Below are 23142 nucleotides of genomic sequence, written 5' to 3'. Positions count from 1 at the left end.
CCATGTGGCATGGAGTTTGTACGAATGAAGGGGATTGGAGAAGAGAGAAGTGGAGGGGTGTCGACCGTCAAGTGCGTTGGATAAGAGAGGAGTGCTAGGGTTTATCTTATAAGTTTTAATGAAGAAGTGAGGAAAACATTTTATGTTTTTGTTAACTTACCAACTTCTCCAAAAGCTTAAGCTGTTGGAGAAAGGCCTTATTTATCTTTTATACTTTAACACTCCCCCGCACGTGTGGCCCACTTGGCAAACATGTGGCACATGTGTTCCCACTTTGGGCCGACCATCGCATGTGGATTTTTGCTATCCGAGAGGTTTGAACTCGAGACCTTTGGCTTTGATACCATGTTAACTTACGAACTTCTCCAAAAGCTTAAGCTGTTGGAGAAAAGGCGTTATTTATCTTTTATACTTTAATAGTTTTGAAGATCTAGTGGTGTTAGGATGGTTTTTTTTTTGCTTTAAAACCAACCCGACCCAAGATTGGTTCAGTTTTTTCAACCTGAAAATTATTCCATCTCAAGACCCAGGATTTCTGAACCCATTTTGGGGTATTTTTTGGTTGGGCTGATGCGAATCAGGTTTAACTCTACCCAAGTTGCAACCTAAGTATCGATGACATCATCATTGCTGTCCACTCTTTCCTCGTCTTCTTTTATTTTTCTTTCTAATTTAGGCACTCCTCGATAATGGATTGGGGCTGGGCTTAGTGCTCTTTTTGCTCAAAGCATGGGCTGCAATAGGCTATTATCTTAGATTTTGAGATTAACCTAGGCAATATCGATTTTCCTTTTGCAATACATTGATGATCCGATAATTTTGTTTGCTGCTATTTTGAGCAAGTTTGGCCAATCAACTCTTTTTTTTTTGAGATGTTGAAGAAAACTTTATTAACTCAATGAAAGCAAAATTATAAAAGTACTGAAAGGAAGCAAAATTGTATAACGGTTAGAGGCTTCCCTGCATACAAAGAAACTCCTCGAACAACCCCCCTTTACTCGGGAAGTCTGCAATCTAGGAATATAAGAAATAGAAAAATTGTTCCAAATTCAATGTTCTGTATTCTCATCCTAGTGGTGACTAAGCTCCATGGGCCGGACAATATGCCATTGGAAAAGTTCCCCTTTTCACTAAGGTTACTTACATAATCAATGACAAGAAGCTTAATCCCTGTCAAAACTCAAAAGTCCACATGCCTCCGCCTTGTTAGAATCCTTCCACCAAGTTGGACCTGAGAGATTGACACCATGTTTCCCAACTGATTCTACAATTCACCCCCTAATGCCCACTGGACACGGGTTATCCAAAGATGTACCATCAAAGTTGAGCTTAAGGGTACTGGGAGGCAACAGGAGTGGCAGAGTTGGGAAGAGAGGGGGAGAGGGTCATTTATGTTTCATGTCCTTCTTCCCATGCTTACCCATAGTAGTCAACTCCCATTTTCTATGAAAATGTTGGTTAGAATATCCACTAAGCTCCTCCTTCTCAATGGTACATGAATAAATGAGGCTTTAGGACCTCCCAAATGACCTGAGCAAGTGATTTTGCCTTCAAATGTCTTATTTCTTTCGTTCCATTAAACCCAAGCAACCCACATTAGGGATCATAAGCCTTAATCTTCAGCCTTTCTTCCCTAGGTGGCGATAATTCCACCCCTCTAGTAATTGTCTAAACAACCAACAGTCCAAACATTCTAAGCCAACTTGCAATGAGCGGGAATATGATTGTGATACTCTTCATCCATCTTGCACAAAACACATTTATTCAACAAATGACAGATATTTCTATTTAAGACATTGATGTATTGATATTTTGATGAGCCGTCTTCTAACAAAGGTTTTGCACCTTAGGCGGTGCAAAAGATCTCCAAACCTCTATCCAATTGAAAGAGGGGGTCATCCTCTAATGAGCCATCGAAATAACAAACAAACCAAGAACGTACAACAAGGATCCAATGACCAAATCCTCCTATCATTAAGGAAGGAGGAAAACACATCCAACGACTAACAAATTCAAGTAAAAACTCTCTCCTCATTGTTCAATTTACTGCTAAGGATCAAAACCACACCACACCACCCCTGACTAAGAAAATCAAGTAAAAACTATCACCTCATCGTTCAATTTACTGCTAAGGACCAAGACCACACCACAGCACCCCTCACCCATAGCAATTAATGGCATGAACCCTCTGCTCATTCACTACCATATAGAAACTTGGATAAGCATGGCATAGTGGGAATTGACTCAGCCACAAATCCTTCCAAAGCCTTAATCCGTTTCTGTCCCACCCTGGTGAATGATGAGAAAACACCTTTAACACAGCACACCTACTACCATGCCCCCAAACTCCCCTTCCCAGCTGTCGTCCTGCCGACTCACACCAGTCTCCATATTTTCCCATAATAATTAATCCCTAAAGGGGCAGATGTAGATGCTAAAGATAAGTTCAAGCAGATGTACATGTGTAATGTGTTTGCCTTTTCAAAGTACTTAAGTCTTTCATGTAAGGCACCTTTGACATACCATGAAGATGCATCTATCTCATTTTTTCTTTCCATCTAGCTCCATGCTTGTTCTAGATTTTTTTTCTGAAAATTGCTTGTTCTAGATTATTCTTAAAATATTTTGTACTATCACATTGTGCCATCGTGTGAGCTATATCCAAATGCTGTTTCTTGGGAGATTGATTTTTGGCTTTTTCGAGCAGGCTTGAAGGGACTGTACAGTGTCTAATAGTCTTAATGTAACATAGATGTTGGAGAGTATTTTAATGTGCATTTACAATAATATTTTGTCATTTTCTTAGTCAGAATTTTTAAAAGGGGAAGTTCTTTCATTTTTCCCCCTTTTTTCACAGGCTTCTGTGGAAAATGGATGTAGCAAGGCTGTTGGAAATCTTTTATACACGGTAATCATTTTAGTTGTTACCAAAAGTTTTTATTAGAGATGTTTTATAATGGTTTGTGATATCGGTGCTTATTTAAATGGAGCAGGTGGCAACGAACTTTCCAGCTAATGCACTTGTTCATAGGCCAACTTTACTCGAATACATTGTCTCAACAAAGGTTGAATCTTGGTGATCCCTATTTTTTTCATCCAACTTCAACAATTTGCACAATATTTTGAAGAATGATAAGAAAAATTCAATATAAATTGCACACTGTTTGATTGGGACCATTGGAGAAGTTGATTTTGCACTAATTTTTACTTAAATTGGAAATATTTTGTTCGCAAAACATATTTGTGATTGTTTTCTTTTTCAAGAAACTTACTGCAGTTCCAGTATTCTCATTATGAAGTGTACTTATTGCAGATTAAAAATCCAACACGGTTAGAATCAGCTTTGTCATTTCTTAAAAGTGTTGGTCCAGATAATTTTCAATTGAATGACTTTGAAGTAGCCTGTGGTGTAGGTATGTCTATGTGCTATAATGTTTTTCTCTTAGTGTCTTAATGTTTACTTAGCGTATAGTCCCTGTTTTTTCATAAAACCATGAATCCATGATGTTATGAGCAGAATTTATCGTATATTTGTAGACACAAGTGATCAATGTGTATATTTTGTAAACGCAGAAGTGATCAATGTGTTATGCTCTAGGTTGACCATAATCATTGTTCTATCTGGTCACTAGTTTACTCATTCTTGAGTTGAACAGTCCTCCATGTTTGTGATACTTAGTTGAAACAGTGAGCTAACTCGCGCCAAGGCTTGGAAAAATTACGTCAGAGAGTAATATGACTTAACCCAAAAATCACCTTTTTGAGCTGTGGGTCAAATTATCTCATCAGACTAACTGGATGATGGGATGAAAACACTCTTAAATTTTCTAGAGAAGGTAAAAAGTTCATTTGAAGCTCTTAGTGATAGGTCCTCCCTTAAAATTGGGTTTATCACCTTTTGGGGGCATATTGGTCCATGTAATGGGAGACAAGGGCACACAGATTCATTCCCTTACTAAATAGATTTGGAAATTCCAACAAAAATGTAGACTCCCTCCCCGCTTTTATCCAACAAAACGAGTTTTTTATAGCCATTCCCCACAATAACCTTAATATTGTCATTGTAGGTGCTAAACTCTTGTTTCCAATGTTTCCAAATTGAAAACCCTCCACGTTCCTATTCTCCTAGCCTAAGGCATCTATCAGGCTTCCTGTTTTTTAAAATAAAATTAATTTAGCATCCAAATTATCTATTTTGGAAAGACATGTTTTTTTTAAAGATAACTGATTTATATATGGGGGCGCGGTTCGTGAGCTAGAGCTCACAAATACACCATCTCCATGTTCTTTGACTCATCCAACCCATTCATTCTATAGGACCTCACATAGATAGGGTGTTCCTAACAAACCATCTCAGGCTGAGCTCTAGCTCACAAACCATATATCCTTTATATATGTGTGTGTGTGTGTGTGTGTGTGTGTGTGTGTGTGTGTGTGTGTGTTTTGAAGAAAAAGAACAAAAGATTATGTAGGGGTAGAGGTTGCCCCTCATACAAATGGTCCCTACCGGATTTAGCCAATGAATCAGCAAGGTCGTTGCTTGATGTAGGTATGCGAGAGAATTAAACATTTGTGAAATTACAAAGGTCGACAATGTCATCAATAACATTGACTAATCTCCACGGTCTCGCGATCCTTCCACCCACAAAATCCCAATCGATGAATCACCTTCAGATGAGAGGAGCACTAAACTCCCTTTTGAATATTCTCCATCCTATTAACAAGGCTCTGATCTCAGCCTCATTGGAATCATTTCCACTAATTGAATTGGAGAACGAATAACTAGCAGTCCCATTCATGTCGCTAAATACACTTCCCACACTCACTGACCTTGGATTATCCATGGAACACGCGTTGAAATTTAGCTCACTGATGGATGGCGGCGAACACTTCCACACAGTAGGAATCTTCTTCAGAATTTGGCAATTGATAGTCTCACTCCACTTCTGGGCTATAACCTGAAAAGAGAAACAACAAACTCCTTCGATAGAGTGCGAATAATGGTTGCCGCCTTAATACACTAGGAAGTTCTATACAAAGACTTCTGCCATAGACATCGTCCTAGAGAGCCAAGATGAATGCACCTCCGCGCTTCAAAGAGGCCATGAAATGATTTCAGCATTACCCATTGGATGTCAAACCATACTGAAAGACAATCCTCACCTTGCTTGATACCTCACAATGCATGACTAGATGGTCAATTGATTCCTCTGCTTCCAAACATGTAGTATATTTGTTGGCAATATGGAAACACCTCCCCTTTGAAGCCTATCCATGGTACTAATATTCTTTAACAACAATAACCACGAGAAAGCTTGAATGCAGAACAAGGGCATGCCAAACTGCCAAAGTCTCTGTCACCTCAAAGTAAATCCTCCCTTCTCGCAAAGAAGCTTGAAGAAAGATTTAAAGGAAAAAGCTCCTTTTGGGTCCAGAGTACATAATTGATGACAGATGGGTACGGAAAGATCATTATGCATGCAGCTCAATAACAAGTTGGTGTAGGACGAATCTATGAAAGGGACGTTAAGGGTGAAAATTAGGGTTTTGGGTCCTAAAATATGTGATTAGATTGGAAAAATATTTCTACTAGGTTTAGCGTAGATTTAGAAGGGTGCATATGCATGCTAGGAATGTGTCGGGAAGGTGCAAACAATGGTTTTGATGAGACCTATGTTGCATGGATTCTTTGCCCCCCTATGCCGAATCCATGTCGACACGTCTCTGCATCCGAATCGGACATGGATTCACGTGGGACGCACCCGGATTCTTGTCGTAGCTGTGTCCCGCATGAATCTTGTTTTTTTCGGGCGAATCCGATTCATCGTTGTCTCTTTTGAAATGTGAATCCTATATATTTTCCCTTTAAACGTATTTTCTTCCTAACTTTTTTAATATGAAAGCACAACCCGTACTCTTTTAATAAAAACCCTAGCTCCTCGACCCTTGAACATCCGTCCCCTTCCTCCTTCCCAACTTTCTTAATGCAAAACTCGCCTCAACTAGAGTCTACCCTCTCTACCTTCAATTTTTTCATGAATATATATGCATAGGGATTTGCTAGCGTCCATCGCAGTAGGCATTTCGCGGAGTGTCTGTTGCAAGAGAGAGCAACCACCTCAGATGAATTAAATGAATAAGACAAAATCTGAGCCTATTTGGCTGCCCTCTCATGCAACAGACGCTTTGTGAAATGCCTTCTGTGATGGATGGTAGCAAATCCTCCCCCCCCTCCCCCTCCCCACCCCACACACACACACACTCAACTCAACTCAACTCAACTCAACTCAACTCAACTAAGCCTTTGTCCCAAACTAGTTGGGGTCGACTAATGAATCCTTTAGAAAATTTTCATTAAGAAGGTGAAAGAGTCTACCCGGCTCAAATTGACTAAGTCTAATCCCGACATTAGTTGGGTTCATCTACATGGATCATTTTCTTCATTTCTCTCCTATCCAAAGGTCATATTCTCTGTTATGTTCCTAGCCCTCAATTCTTTCCTCATTGTTTCTACCCAAGTTGTTTTCGATCTGCCCCTTCCTCTTTTTACAGTTTTACTCCATCAACTTGGCATTAGTCACTTCTTCTCACTAGAGCATCCAAAGGCCTATGTTGGTTATGCTCAAACCATCTTAAGCGGTGCTTTCTCATCTTCTCCTCATATAATTGAATTTTAAATAGTGAACATTTTATTTTATTTTAAAATTACCGAATCCGAATCCTACTTTTGGGGGTTTGCCAAATCCGACACCTCAAATCCGTGTTGGATCTTGACACGCGAATTCGAATCCATGCAACACTGGATTAGGCTAATGGACGACGGGGTTAATAATAATATGTAAAGATCAAGAACTGAAAATAAAGAGGATTGGAGCAAAAAAAATAAAAATAAAAATTAAGTGAAATATCAGAGAAAAAAAATAAAGGGGAGAGGGATTACCCCTTAGGGTCTTCTTCTCATGCATTCATCCAAGATAGAGAGCAAATTGCAATTTTACATTTACAGACAAATAAAACTTGGACCCTGTTAAAAGTATAAAAGATAAATAACGCCTTTCTCCAATAGTTTAAGCTTTTGGAGAAGTTGGTAAGTTAACATGGTATCAGAGCTAAAGTTCTCAAGTTCAAACCTCTCGGATAGCAAAATCCACATGCGATGGTCGGCCCAAAGTGGGACCACATGTGCCACGTGTTTGGCAAGTGGGCCACACGTGCAAGGGGGAGTTTTAAAAGTATAAAAGATAAGTAACGCCTTTCTCCAATAGCTTAAGCTTTTTGGAGAAGTTGGTAGTTAATAGACCCCAAGTCCAAGACTTAATCCACCTCTTCAAATAGACCAATAGACTTCTTTAAGTTGGAAGGGTGTGCCCTTGGGGTCACTTAAACTTAAGCGACTAATTGCAAATGACTTAATTACCCCTTTTTTGAATGATAATGACTTAATTACCCTTATCAAGATTTTCGTAATGTATTTGTAGACCCCATTTTAAAGGATACAGCCGACCCCAACTAGTTTGGGACAAAGGCTTAGTTGAGTTGAGTTGAGTTGTAGACCCCATTTTAAACACCGATAACTTAAATAAACTAAGTGATGTTGATGGAAAAAGACCGTGGTACCCCTACTATAACTTAAAGGACCTAAATGAGACTTAAAATTTTAATGTGGGTCCTAGAACGGTTCCCATAAATACTCGTCTATCTCTTTTCCCCTGTGAACATACACTTTCCAACAAACAAGGTTATAAGAACAGTGTTAAACTCATCATCTTTTATGTTATGACTAAAGAACAACCCCAACAAGCCTCCTTTTTTTAGACAAGGTCAAAAGTTCATTTGAAGGTCTTAGTGATGCTCCTCCATTAAAATTAGGTTTATTACCTTTTGGGGCCATATTGCTCCATGTGATGGGAGACAAGGGCACACAGATTCATTCCCTTACTAGATAGATTTAGAATTACAAACCAAAGTAGAGTCACTTCCCCCGTTTATCTAACAAAACGAATGTTTTACAGATATTCCCTACAATACATATAATATCATCATTGAAAGTGCTAAACTCCTGCTTCGAAGGTTTCCAAGCTGAAAACCCTTCTTGTACCTATTGTCCTAGGCTAAAGCATCTATAGAACTTCTCATATTTAGAGTAAAATTAATTTAGCATCCAATTCTTTCAGTTCTGGGGAGATTTTCTGTAAAGATAATTGATATCCTAAAGAAAAAGAACCGAAGATTACATAGGACTAGAGGTTGTCCTTCATACAAATGATCCCTACAGACACCAGATTTAGCCAATGAATCAACAATGTCATTGGCTGATCTTGGTGTGCAAGTGAATGAAACATTTGCAACAGTACAAACATCGACAATCTCATCAATAACAGAGGCTAATGTCCACGGTCCCATGCTTCTTCTATTCCCAAAATCTCATTTGATGAATCACCTTCAGATGAGAGGAGCACTAAACTCCCACTTTAATATTCTCAGTCCTGTTATCAAGGCTCCAATCTGTCCCTCATTGGAATCAATTCTATCAATTAGATCACAGAACGGATAATGAGTAATCCCATTCTTGTCTCTAAACACGTTTCCCGCACTTGCCGACCGTGGATTACCCATGGAGTACCCGTGGAAATTTAGCTTAGTGTTGGATGGTGACGGGCACTATCTCACAGTAGAAATCATCATCAGAATATGGCAATTGATAATCTCACTTCCCTTTTGGACTGCAACCTGGAAAAAGAAATAGAAGACTCCTAATGATTGAGTCCTTAATATTCCAACATATCTTTTGAACAATATTAGTCTTGTTCCTAAATGATCTGTTGTTTTCTTTCAATCAAAAGGTGGCCAGAAGTACTCCTGGTGCGAAGCCTCCAGATTGCTTGTGTGATTCTATCTATATCTTCACCATCTTTGGTAAGATGCCAAAGAAAAGTCTTGGTGGGATGACTTGAGGTAAGTATCTTATTTTTTTCATTACTTGAAATCTAGGGGCGTGTTCGGCAATGATTCTCATTCCCTAGTACAAAGTTGGGCCCAAAACAGATTGATGAGAATCTGGGGAAGCAACTCCTAGTCACTCTACAGAATCCCATCTTTTAAGGGTGAAAATGGCAAATTTGGTGGAAACGGACCTAGCAGGTTGTGATTGCTGAACACCCACTTTTGCAATTTTTTTCGTTTCTCACATTTGCGTCATCTATCAAAACGGAAAACCTCATTTAATAAGGGTTTCCGAACACGCCCTAGATTTCTCCTATTTTATCTATTCTTTTCTTGGCTTCCTATGTAAAAACAATCCACTCAGGAATCAGAAATATTCTTTCCTTTGATAAAATTCAAAACCCTAATTTTTTATTGTTTTACCTTTCCCATCTCAACCTAAATCCTGTATCTCTTAATCTTGCTCATCATTTTAAATTTTGGCCTAAACATTTCGTTTGGGCTGAAATATTTTGATTTCGGCTGCTACCGAAACGGAATCTACTTGGATTCAGAAATATACTAGATTTTGCCCAAAATTTTGGAATTTCGTCCGAAATTTCGAAATTTCATTAATGTTTTGGTCGAAAAATGCGAAACATGCAACTTTTTAGATAAAAAACAAAACATTTCAACGGAAGCCCTGACAAAAATCAACTCTACTTGTAGAAAAGAGAAGAACCATGAGATTCCTTTGAGATATTTCTAAAAAAAGGTCAAAAAATTAAAAGAAAATCTATTGCCGTTGTGATTTTGTACTGAAATGTTTCCGTGATTTTACACGATTTAAGCATAAATTCTATACCGAAGCTGAAATATTTCAGTTTTGATGATGGCCAAAACTGAAACTGAAATTTAAAACCTTGATCTCACCCAAAACCCTTACTGCACCTTCTCGGCATACATATGCACCCCTCCAAACCTAGCCTAAACCTAATAGAAATATTTTTTTAATATAAGCACATATTTTAGGATTCAAAACCCTAATTTTCACCCATCCTTTTTTTTTTGAGTAACAGTTTTCGCCAATCTTTTTCACTACTAATGTCCCTTCCATAGATCCGTCCTCACTCCTACATTAGGTTGGTATCAGTGAAGTATTAGTCCTTTGATGCAAGGTTTTAAATTTCGACCGAAATCCGAAATTTCGGATTTTTCAGATTTCGTTCAACACTGAAACCGAAACGTTCCGAAATCGAAATCCCTGAAACGTAATAAATTTTGGTCGAAATTTCGTCAATTACGGTTGAAATTTCAATAAAATAATATTATTTTTATTTCTTTACAGAATTTCAGCCCAAATTACCTAAATTTCGGGAGAAAAATCAGGCATTTCGTTAGCTTTTGCCGAATTTCGACCGAAATTTCGGTTTCGGTGAATGCCGAAATTATAGCCGAAACCGAAATTTAAAACCTTGCTTTGAGTTCTGCACCAACAACAATCCTCACCTTGCTTGATACCTCATACTGCATGAACAGATTCGTCAATTGATTCTTCCTCTTACAAACATGGAGTACATGTGTTGGCAACGTGGAAACAGCTCACCTTTGAAGCCTATCCAAGGCCCTCATCTTATTTAACAGCAATGACCACAAGTAAGCTTGAATATGTGATGGAACAGGGGAATGCCAAAAAGCTTGAATATGTCACAGAACAGGGGCATGCTAGTCTCTGCCACCTCAAAGTAAATCTTCCCTCATTGCAAAGAAGCTTGAAGAACAATTTGACAGAAAAATATCCTTTCGGATCCAGAGCTCATACTTCTCTCTCTCTTTCCCCGAGAAACATACACACTTTCCTAGTTCCAACAAACAAGGACTGTTAAACTCATCATCCTTTAGGTTATGACGGAAGAATCCCCACCCCTCGGGAAAACAAATAAATCTCACAACAAGACAAGAGCTTTTTATTCCTAACGAGACTCTAGAGGTTCAGGTAAGTTTAGCTAGGGACATACTTCTGTCTACTTGTTTCCAAGCCCTCACTGCATTTCCCATCTCATTCCTAAACCAACATTCCTCAAGTTGAAAAATTGATCTGATATGAGAGAATCTGATTAGATGATTGGGAAACGTATGAGTTTCTTTTATCTAAGGCCCATATTACTGCCAACTTTCATGATTGCACCAAAGTTTGCATTGCAGTATTTTGGAAGTTTCATAGCATGTGTTATATCTGTTAATTCAGCTCATCAATAAATGGTACTTTATACTTCAAATTCCTGTAATGGCTCTCTCCTTTGGTATTGTTTTATATGCTTTTTTTTTTAATTTTGTATTTTAGGTTTCTTTTAGTGACTCATACAGTCTCCCTTGCAAGCAGGAGTCGATGTTTCCATTGAAGAAATTGAATGCGCCGTTGCAGAGGTTTTGGAGGAGAACAAGGATGCCATCTGGGAGTTACGCTATCAAATAAAAGGTCATACTTTCTCACTGTCACTGTTTAATCTTTATTGCATTATTGAAGTATACTATGATTTGTTTTCTCTTGGACCATTGTATTCAATTGTCCTTTTAGTTAGTTGGTTCTTCTAAAATCGATCCAATCTTGTTGTTTATAGGTTCATTTACAGGTTTTGTAAGAAATTGTAATGCATTATCTATTCATTCTTTCTTTGTTCTTTCCTACTAGTGGTGTTGTGGTGGTGCAAAATCCTCAAATTAGTCTTTGGATTATCTTGTGGATAATGGATATTACATGAGAAAGCCCTGGAAAAGTTTAGAAGAATTTCTGAATTGAGTTTCTCTTAGCATGGAAAATTCACATCGCCACAAGAAATTAAAAATTTCATAGATGTATTGTCAACCACTCCAGCCTGTCATTTAGTGCATATGAAGTCCTAGGGCTAAAAAGTTGTGGCATTTTGTCAGGCAGGCAGACTTTGTTTAGGTTTGAGAAGTCTCATATTGGTGCCGTGGGGATATTTTAGTTGATAAAGAATGAGTCAGAACCAGAAAATTACAGTCAAGTTACTTGGTTATGAAAAGTGATGACAGTCACTTACACACAAAATTGATACAAAATGTATACTCCCAGTGTTTGCTTCTCATGGCACATGGTTAAAACAAACTTGTAATATCGTTCAGTTTTCGAGGCATGTAACCATTGACTTGGCTCAGGGTTAGCTGCATAAGATGGTGTGCAAGTTTGGAAAAATCCTAAATGGGCTTAATAAGATTTGAGATTTTGAGGAAAAGTGATGAAGACCAAGTCTTCGCGAAAGGCAAGAGAAGGAAGCAACATGCTCGAAAGAGGGACCCACAGGGAGCACCCATGAAATATTGAACCAAGAACAAGAGCTGCATGACGGGGAGGGATATTTCTTTCGATTTGCGACTTTCATTTCCATCAACAATCGTGGGTATTTACTTGCCATATTTTGGGTTATCACACATCCTTGGGTCTACAGTGAGCTTTGTCATGTGAAGATTCCTTTACTTAGTCAGTTTTAGTTTTAGTTTTTGGTGTTCAGCTAGGAAGTTGTTTCTTTCTTACAAGTAGTTTCTATTTTTTTTAGGACTGTTATCTTTTAGGTGTTTGATTTGAATACATAGTTTATAATTTTGGGACTGTTGTTTTAGATAGTTTGTCAATTATCACTTTTATGTGTTAGAAGGTCTAAGACTTCTAGTAATTAGGAGTTGTAATAGGATACTATTTCTAAATTTGCTTGAAGTCTTTCTAGGCGACTCATTGAGAAATTGATTCTTTATCTACAAAAGCTTTTATGTATCCATTATTACTTTCGGTTAAGGATGAAACACTTGTTTTCTTATTAGAACTGAAAGGATTAACTGAACCCATCGGCTTTGTGAACATCTTCTATGCAAATGAGGACTTACTATATTAATGGGCAAGGGAGGAGGATGTTGGAGAGCTAATGTTGGATGAGCTAGGCGGTAGGTTGAGTACTTTTATTGCCTCAAGGACGGGAGTAGATGAGGATGATACCTTGTCGTCGACACAAGGCCAACTCCTGCCATCAAAGTTTCGTTACAAGATAGTGTTGATGACTAATCCATGGATTCGCCCACATATGGTGATTGCCGTGGGAATATTGGTGCTGGAAATTCTGGTGGGGGGTAATGATGGAGGTATTGGCAGTTTTTTTTTTTGGTGGGGGGGGGGATGCTGAATATGGTGTTCAAGGCAATGTGGGTGGTCATACCTCTTACTCTTAGCCCATTCACAGTGGAGCATGGTTTTGACCATGTGAAGCAGGACTAGGATCATGATGCACAAGAACAGCCACAAGCGTGACACGTATTTGCATGACAACGACGAAGGCTATGCATCACCAACAAAGAAGATGAGTCCATGGATGCTCATCGTTATGGAGTTTTGCTAGTTTGACAGACACCTTTGACAACATCAGCATTGGAGGTGGGAGCTTGACTGGCGTTGGTGTTGGGAGTCCACTATTTATGGTCCTCATGGTTACGAAATTGTATCTTCTGAGAGTAGCTGAGATTCAACTGCTTCTTATGAGTTTGGTTATGACTATGGGTCGGTACGGACTCACACTCACAGAGGGAGTCATATTGGGTGTGGGATGCCATATGGCTCACATGCACATGTGCACTCATGCCATGTAGCCACATTCGGGATTGTTCATGGAGGTTGATCAGCATCTCTTTGATTATTGTGCCCAAGAGTACCAGCAGTTGTATGTTATTCGCATGTGGTGGCAGAGGTGCTACTTGTTTATCAAGAACCAGATTCGTCAGATGATACGCTGTGAACATCATTATAGAGATAGAGATAATTTTCTAATTTTCTTTGTAGTTGGAAGAACCGATGATCTATGAAGCGGAGACGGGTGGGGGATTGGTTCTGCTTATCGTGTGCTTAATGTAACTTTAAATGGCGGAGCTGTTATCGATGGTGTAAGCAGAAGAATCAGGATCACCTACTTGGAACTACCTCATCTACAAAAGGGGGTTTGTGGAAAGCAAGAAACAAGAAGAAATCAATCCGAAGGCCTAGAGACTGGAGTTGCTTATCTTGCGACTATCTTAACTTCAGATGGCGGGACACATGTCGGAGGTGCCATTTGGACAGACAAAAAAGAAAAAAAATGCTTCAACCCTTAATGTAAACCACACCATTTCAGAAGCCCTCTTGATAAATAAGGAAGATGACCGATGGCCGGACTCTGGGACGATTTCCTCATCGGTTGAGGGTGGCTCTCTGCTCTTATCTATTTTGGGTAAGGAGGTGGAAATGAGGTTGGATACTCTAAAAGCCTGCTTGGTAGGAAGGAGGAAGGAAACTTCTGGGATGCTTAATGATCTTTGGCTGGGCTAAAGGAGCTCGGGATACCCCCTCTCTTCCTTGCCCGTGTATCCTATCTACGAACGAAGTATTGTTCATGTTTAGTTCAGAGGAGGAGGCTGTACAGTCCCTGGCTAAAGGCAGCAAGGTATGGGGTAGTCAGTTATACTCTTTATCCACTTCCAGCTGTGAATTGCAGGTGCTACATCAGTCTGTCGATTTTTGGAATGAGAATTTCTGGAAGAATCAATGTATTTACAGAGTGCCATCGTTTATGAGAATTTGTAATAATGAAGCATATGACCCTCGTTGCGTCTCCTTGGGTCCATATCATCATGGAGAAACCCAACTTATGCACATGGAGGGACATAAGGTCAGAGCTGTTCTTCATTTAGTCAAGATATCGGACAAACCCATGACTGATTATGTGAACGCTCTGGAGGAAGTTGTGGAAGAGTTGATGGATTCTTATGACCAGCTTGAGTGCAAATGGAGGGACAGAGACAAATTCTTGGAGCTAATGTTCCATGATGGGTGTTTCTTAATCGAGATCCTGCGCAAATTCGCCGACACTAACTATGGAGATTATGCTCACAATGATCCCATTTTTGGCATACACGGATTGTATAAAATCGGTGTTGTTCTTTTTGAGGACACGTTGAAGATTGAAAATCAATTGCCCCTGCTTGTTCTCAACAAGTTGGTAGTTGTTGAAAAAGGAATGACACAGGACAGGTGAGACCTACTATAAACAAACACCCAATTACTCTCTTTTTTAGTTTTTCTTTTAGTCTTATATCTATCCATCTACATATGTATCTGTATATACACACACATGACCACACAGAGCAGGTGTAACGTTCGTAGCAACCGAACCATACTACTTGAATATCTCATTAGTTGAGGAAAATCAGTCACTCACCAAGTCTATCGAAAATTTCTATGCTTGGTTCAAAGATCAAAACCTTGACGACAGGAAAGAGCCTTAACCATATAACTAAGAAAGAGACCCACAGCCTTGTAGCGACAGTTAAGCTCGAGCAAGAAATAAGGAGCCATTGCGGATGATTTAGATAGAAGGTGCACGAATGTGTAGGCAGAAGCTTTTTGAGTCGGGGAGTGTGTATCTGTAGACACACACATGTGAATGCATATACACACACATGTAGAGAGAGTTTTATACGGTGTTCGAGGATTCATGCACGTTCCACTCTTGCTATTTGATCCTGCGATAGTTGACTATCTCGGAGGTTTTCGTTTGATCAAATATCAAGGGAGGCACCTATGTTGTACCCTCATAACGTACATGAACGCACGAGCACCATAGGACGGTAATAAATTCGCCCCGTTAACAATGAAGATTATTAGCTGGTACTTGACAACTGAAAAAATGCCATATTAATAATGTTAATAATCTTGTTAAGAAAACAAATAAGTAGAGAAAGCATTATTAAATTATTTATGGCAAAAGGCTTTTAATTTTAGTAATCCACAAAAAACATTAGTGGATTTTAGTTGATAAATTTTGAAACTGGGTGATTTGTGTGTAATTTCTTGCTATTATTTTCATTTATTGTGTTTCACCCATATTTCTAACTTGAACGTGCAGAGTACCGAGCATATAAATGATCTCGTGGTAAACTTCTTTCGTAGAGTAAATGCTTTTGTCTTCGAAGTCGATGATAGAACGGACTTGGGTGCCAACACCTTCATGCACATGTTGGCCCTTGCTAGGAATGCAACGATGGATTTGCCTTCGACAAAGAGAGAGGAATGCTTAACCTCCCATTGATCAACATCTATGATACTGAGTCCTTACTCCTCAATGTACCCATAAACGTCTCTCTCTCTCTCTCTCTCTCTCTCTCTCTCTCTCTCTCTCTCTCTCTCTCTCTCTCTCTCTCTCTCCCCCTCCGCCCCCCTCCCACCCTCCATGTACGATTAGTAAACCACCTTTATTTCTCCAACAACCCACTTCCCTCTTTATCCCTCTCACCCACCTATTTATGACAAGATGAGGACACCCATTTTCACACCCATCTTATCTGACCTCCGTTCCATCTTCTTTTCTTTTTTGAAATAGCGATTTGTATTGATTTGTAGTAAATGACAAGGGAGCACCCGAGAAGGGACAACCCCAGAGAACAAAAACAAGAAAGAAGACGAAAGATACAACAAAAATAACAAAATTATATTACGGGGGAAGATGATCGAACCAGAGAATACTCTCCCTCCCAACTCCCTGCTTGGCTAACACATCCGCCTTTTTGTTTGCCGACCTCCAAACGTGATTAAAGACAATATAGTAAATATTTTGTGTGTAATTTCTCGCTATTATTTTCATTTATCGTGTTTCACCCATATTTCTAACTTGAATGTGCAGAGTAGCAAGTATATAAATGATCTCGTGGTAAACTTCTTTCATATAGTAAATATTTTTGTCTTCCAAGTCGATGATAGAATGGACTTGGGTTCCAACACTTTCATGCACATGTTGGCCCTTGCTTGGAAGTGCATGGTTGGAGACTTGTTGGATTCTAACGAACAACCAGGAACAGTATATCTTATGCCCGCAACGCTGTTAAATAGAGATGCCAAAGTGGAGTTTGAAGTAAGCGAAAAAAACAGCCTCAGTGGATTTGCATTCGACAAAGAGAAAGGAATCCTTAACCTCCCATTGATCAACATCTATGATTGTTCTCCGTCCTTACTCCTCAATCTCGTAGCCTTTGAACATCTTCATACAGGGATAAGCCACCATGTCAGTTTTTATGTTTTCTACATTGACGGACTCATCCTATCAATCCAGGATGTGGACTTGCTGAAGCGTGAAGGTATCATTACTAATGATAAAACTTATGACGAGATCGTGAGGCTCATTCAAAAGGTCAATCATGACATGGGGTTCATCCCAAAGTTTACATTGTTCCATGTGATTAACCCCTTGAACGAAAATTACCACAAGCGAACGAGAAAGTGGGAGAAACGATTTCGCAAGTGGCGTTCCAACTTCAGGGAAATGTACTTTGATAGCCCTTGGAGTTTGATCGCCCTTCTCGCAGCAGTTCTCCTTTTGGTTCTCACAGTGTTACAAACTGTTTACGCAATTCTCTCTAACTACAAATCTAAATGACACTCTCCAAACCCACCTTTCTGTGATGCTTTCGTTCTGTTTTTTCTTCTTATTTTAAACAAGATTCAAGTGTTTTGTATAAGTGTGTATGGTGATTGAATCCATTTATAACTTCAATGACTAATGAGGAAAAGTGTTTACTTTCACTGTAAATGAATGGTTTAAAGCTCGTTTAAGTCGATTGGAGCAGACCCTATGCAAAGTTTGAACTTTTTTTCCCTTGGAATATTAGTTTTTTCTTTTGAAATGTTGATGATAAGTTTCTTGATTTATTAGGATTATATTTCCCAAGGTAAGTAGGGTTAGCATCTTTCTGTCTTTTCTCTCCGTTAGGATTAGTGTCTTGTTTTATCTTTAGTCCGTAGGAAGCGGGAAGTTTTAGGAGTTCTTTTTTTATTGGTTGCATTCTATTTTTGACAGGACGTTTTTAGTATTAGTTTGGGTTTGGTCTATTAATGGTAGTTGTAATTGCTAGGATTCTAAGTTTTGCTTTAAATACATGATGTAAAGACGTTAAAGCCATTATTGGAATATAATTAGAGATGTTTTTGTCTCTCTATTTCTCTATCTCTTTCTTCTTGTCTCTCTTTTTCCTAGTGGATTCTAGGATTATCGCTCTTCCCTAGTGGACACATTTATCCATAGATTATGTATCTGCATGCATAACCCTACTTACTCTTCTAAATTCTAATATACTTTTTATCCTAGTCTAAAATATGCACTAAAATCCATGTATTTAAAGAGATAGAGAAATAGACAAGAAGAGCGATAATCCTAGAATCCTAGAATCCACTAGGGAAGAGCGATAGTGGATGCTAGCAATTCCCTCCTAAAATACACTTATTATCAAATTTGTATCTACAAGTTCGTCCAAATGCTATTGAGAACACCATGACCGGATGGCCCTGAGCCATGATTCATCAAGAATTATTTAAGATTCTGCCAAGAAAATTTTATATATCATCGCCCTCTGGAGGATAATGCGCGTTCCTTTAACATGAATTGACGTCAAAAAGCGTTAAAGTTAACCGCCGGGGGGGGGGGGGCATTATCCTACAGGGGCACCAAATGGAATTTCCACCCACTTTCCTATCGTTTCCCACCTCTTGTGTGACTTTCATTTTCAAGGAGGTGTAAATGCCTTGAATTTTAGAGTGGGATTAGGGATTGAGAATCCCAACACTTTTCTAGTTGGCTGACTTGGCTCTTGCATGCTGTGATAGTAATAATCCCAACCTCTATGGATAAATGTGTCCACTAGGGAAGAGCGATAATCCTAGAATCCACTAGGAAAAAGAGAGACAAGAAGAAAGAGATAGAGAAATAGAGAGACAAAAACATCTCTAATTATATTCCAATAATGGATTTAACGTCTTTACATCATGTATTTAAAGCAAAACTTAGAATCCTAGCAATTACAACTACCATTAATAGACCAAACCCAAACTAATACTAAAAACGTCCTGTCAAAAATAGAATGCAACCAATAAAAAAAGAACTCCTAAAACTTCCCGCTTCCTACGGACTAAAGATAAAACAAGACACTAATCCTAACGGAGAGAAAAGACAGAAAGATGCTAACCCTACTTACCTTGGGAAATATAATCCTAATAAATCAAGAAACTTATCATCAACATTTCAAAAGAAAAAACTAATATTCCAAGGGAAAAAAAGTTCAAACTTTGCATAGGGTCTGCTCCAATCGACTTAAACGAGCTTTAAACCATTCATTTACAGTGAAAGTAAACACTTTTCCTCATTAGTCATTGAAGTTATAAATGGATTCAATCACCATACACACTTATACAAAACACTTGAATCTTGTTTAAAATAAGAAGAAAAAACAGAACGAAAGCATCACAGAAAGGTAGGTTTGGAGAGTGTCATTTAGATTTGTAGTTAGAGAGAATTGCGTAAACAGTTTGTAACACTGTGAGAACCAAAAGGAGAACTGCTGCGAGAAGGGCGATCAAACTCCAAGGGCTATCAAAGTACATTTCCCTGAAGTTGGAACGCCTTGCGAAATCGTTTCTCCCACTTTCTCGTTCGCTTGTGGTAATATTCGTTCAAGGGGTTAATCACATGGAACAATGTAAACTTTGGGATGAACCCCATGTCATGATTGACCTTTTGAATGAGCCTCACGATCTCGTCATAAGTTTTATCATTAGTAATGATACCTTCACGCTTCAGCAAGTCCACATCCTGGATTGATAGGATGAGTCCGTCAATGTAGAAAACATAAAAACTGACATGGTGGCTTATCCCTGTATGAAGATGTTCAAAGGCTACGAGATTGAGGAGTAAGGACGGAGAACAATCATAGATGTTGATCAATGGGAGGTTAAGGATTCCTTTCTCTTTGTCGAATGCAAATCCACTGAGGCTGTTTTTTTCGCTTACTTCAAACTCCACTTTGGCATCTCTATTTAACAGCGTTGCGGGCATAAGATATACTGTTCCTGGTTGTTCGTTAGAATCCAACAAGTCTCCAACCATGCACTTCCAAGCAAGGGCCAACATGTGCATGAAAGTGTTGGAACCCAAGTCCGTTCTATCATCGACTTGGAAGACAAAAATATTTACTATATGAAAGAAGTTTACCACGAGATCATTTATATACTTGCTACTCTGCACATTCAAGTTAGAAATATGGGTGAAACACGATAAATGAAAATAATAGCGAGAAATTACACACAAAATATTTACTATATTGTCTTTAATCACGTTTGGAGGTCGGCAAACAAAAAGGCGGATGTGTTAGCCAAGCAGGGAGTTGGGAGGGAGAGTATTCTCTGGTTCGATCATCTTCCCCCGTAATATAATTTTGTTATTTTTGTTGTATCTTTCGTCTTCTTTCTTGTTTTTGTTCTCTGGGGTTGTCCCTTCTCGGGTGCTCCCTTGTCATTTACTACAAATCAATACAAATCGCTATTTCAAAAAAGAAAAGAAGATGGAACGGAGGTCAGATAAGATGGGTGTGAAAATGGGTGTCCTCATCTTGTCATAAATAGGTGGGTGAGAGGGATAAAGAGGGAAGTGGGTTGTTGGAGAAATAACTTCCTGCAGGCAAGACAAACTCATTCAATCAAAATGAAAATCATGACTTCGTAAAATCATTGAGTGAAACAAAAGAGTAACCTTATGCAGATCATCATCTACCACAACTACTTGTGGTGCATAAATATCTATAATATCCTTCAACTTACACTTATCATTGCATTGAGGACACTGCAAAAGACAACCAGAAAAGTAAATAAGGAAGAAATAATAGTTGATATCTTTCCCTAGAAAAAGAAGAAATAATCAACCAAGTGATGATATTAGGACAATAAAACAAATACCTTCCCACTGTTGTTTCGGCATCTTCGAATCCATCTCTCTATGCAATACCTACCATATAAGTGTCCACAAAGAAGAGAACTGCAATCCTCAAATATGAAAATCAGCCTATCAGAATGTAGCCTCTCAGCCTCTGACAATAAATATTACGAGAGAGAATCTTCAAAATGATGAAATGAAGAGGAAAAAATTATTAGTTTCATTGGAGTAAAATGAAAGAAGAAACTACTTGGAGAAGACTATTCAATTCAAGGAGATTGAGGAAGAGAAGAAGAGGGAAGAAGGAATGAAGAAAAGAGGGATAGAGGCAAGTAGGGAATTTGTGGGGAGTGAAGTCTAAACAGACTCCCATAAGGCTTCTTTATATATGCTAGAACAAACAATTACAAGTATACAGTCAATATAATGGGCCTAATCCTAAGTCAACTACACATGAACAACATTTTTTGGATAGGTAATCTGGGATTGAACCACCATCCTCTAGGTCAAAGAACAACTCCTTTACCATTGAGTTCGAGGCTCAATCCCAATAACCTACACATGACCAACATACAAAACTAATATAAGATTATTTGAACTACCATATCTCTTAACACTCCTCCTAAAGCTGGTGCATAGCTATCATACATGCCTACCTTGAAACAAATAATACCAAATTGACTACAACCAAGCACCTTCATAACTATATCTGCCAACTGATCTATAGATCTCAGACAAAGTAAAATGACAATCTACATCGATGTGCTTAGCTCTCTTTTGTGGAATATTGGATTCCTAGAAACATAAGTAGTTGTCTGGTTATCATAGCGCGTCGTCATTGGCTTGCCAACAAAAAATCCCATCTCTGTGGCAATCAACCCAAGTATTATTTTGTAAGAAAATTCTTTTTTCAATATTTGTTTGACTAAAAGTCATCTTTAACCCATTGTCCCATCACCACTTGTTTCAAATACTGTTTTTTTCTAAACAATAAAACTCATTTAAAGAACCGAAGCTTACCGGGATGAACGAAGATGGTCATAATACAATTAGAACCAAAGCAAAACAACATTAGAAAAATTGAAGCGAACTCCAAAAGTAATTGAATACCCACTACCAAGCAATCTTGACGTACGCATTCCTCAACTAATACATTTTCAACCTCATTTGCCTTTCATAATACATGATGAAATGATACATACATAGAGGAAAAATAATGCTTCTTTTATTTCTTCCTCCTCAGACTTTGATTCCATGCCTTATCGACTATTTTGGTTAAGGCTATCTTTTTCTTAAAAGAGATTTGGTTAATATTACCAAACCAAATCACCTCTAGCTTCAATTTGCATCATTCCTCTCTCAAGCGTAGGTTTCCATAGATACAGGTAATGGATTTGAAAATTATCTCTATGCTCTGCTCGATGCCATTGACAATGATTATGTGAATCTGATTTAGCCACCTCACAGTTACAATGCTGTGAAAGAAGTCTACTTGTTTTTCTTTGCATAAACCATTAACTCTAGGCACCTTCTTGACCTATTTAATTTGCAGGATTTTATTTAGAGAGAGACCTTCAGGCCATGTTTAGATTGCAGGATTTTTCTGGGAAAAGTTTGGAAAGGAAAATATTTCTAAAATTTCTTACTTCTTTTACACGAGAAGAAAGATAAATTGAACCAACGCTAATCAATTTTTACTTAGAGGGAACTTCAATTTATGATAATATCCCTCTAAATTAACCATAATCATATTATTTCCCCGGAAAGAAAAAAATTGTATTTTTCACAGCCTGTCCCTAGCCAGGATAAAGGAGGAGGGTTGGCGTCAGGTTGGCGTCAGGTTGGCAGTCGGCCGTAAACTTTTCCACTCTTCTATGAAATGAATCCTATAGAAAAACATGAAATTTTTCTAAAGGATTCATTTAGCCGACCCCAACTCGTTTGGGACAAAGGCTTTGTTGAGTTGAGTTGAGAAAGAAAAAAATTTCCCAAGAAAAAAATTCCGCTAGAAATGTTTTTTCTTGCAATCCAAGCATGGCCTCAATTTATGCTGGTGTCCATCTAAATTAACCACAATTGTATGAATTTCCCACCAAAAATGTGGAAAGAAAAAAATTTCACAAGAAACAAATTTTCTGTTAGAAATGTTTTTCTAGCAATCCAAACAAAGGGTAAGGGGAAAAAAAGAAAAACATTTTATTTGGGGTTAAACGCACCAAATACGATGAGGACCTTGAGAGGACCAGGGGTCCATGCAAATAGGGCATAAAATCCGGTAACCGTGAAATTCACTTCTTTTCTAGTTAAAATATAGCTCTGTTTGGATGCCGGGTTTTTTTTTTCCTGGGATTTATGTGGGTAAATGTAGGAGGCAAAAGAGGGGACAAGCATTAATTAGATAAAGATATTATGATGAGTGGAGAGAGAGGGT

The 23142-nt window shown here is 38.4% G+C and overlaps 1 protein-coding gene and 1 long non-coding RNA gene across 2 annotated transcripts; both read left to right on the top strand.

Annotated features, from left to right (window-relative positions):
- The first annotated feature begins 2774 nt into the window (after window positions 1–2774).
- Window positions 2775–15187, top strand: LOC143858029 (uncharacterized). The gene is made up of 4 exons (XR_013238844.1): window positions 2775–2908; window positions 2994–3065; window positions 3314–3413; window positions 11306–15187. It is a non-coding gene; the product is annotated as an uncharacterized LOC143858029 (long non-coding RNA).
- Window positions 15188–16718: 1531 nt separating this feature from the next.
- On the top strand, window positions 16719–17390 carry LOC143857591 (UPF0481 protein At3g47200-like). Its single transcript, XM_077368055.1, has one exon. It carries the CDS (start codon window positions 16719–16721, stop codon window positions 17388–17390), a length of 672 nt encoding a protein of 223 aa, XP_077224170.1.
- Window positions 17391–23142: the final 5752 nt, after the last annotated feature.

This window comes from Tasmannia lanceolata, unplaced genomic scaffold (assembly GCF_043159265.1).
Source record: "Tasmannia lanceolata isolate RefF3 unplaced genomic scaffold, GAP_Taslan_0.1 ptg000025l, whole genome shotgun sequence".
NCBI lineage: Eukaryota > Viridiplantae > Streptophyta > Magnoliopsida > Canellales > Winteraceae > Tasmannia > Tasmannia lanceolata.
This window is presented reverse-complemented; position numbering and strand designations above follow the sequence as displayed.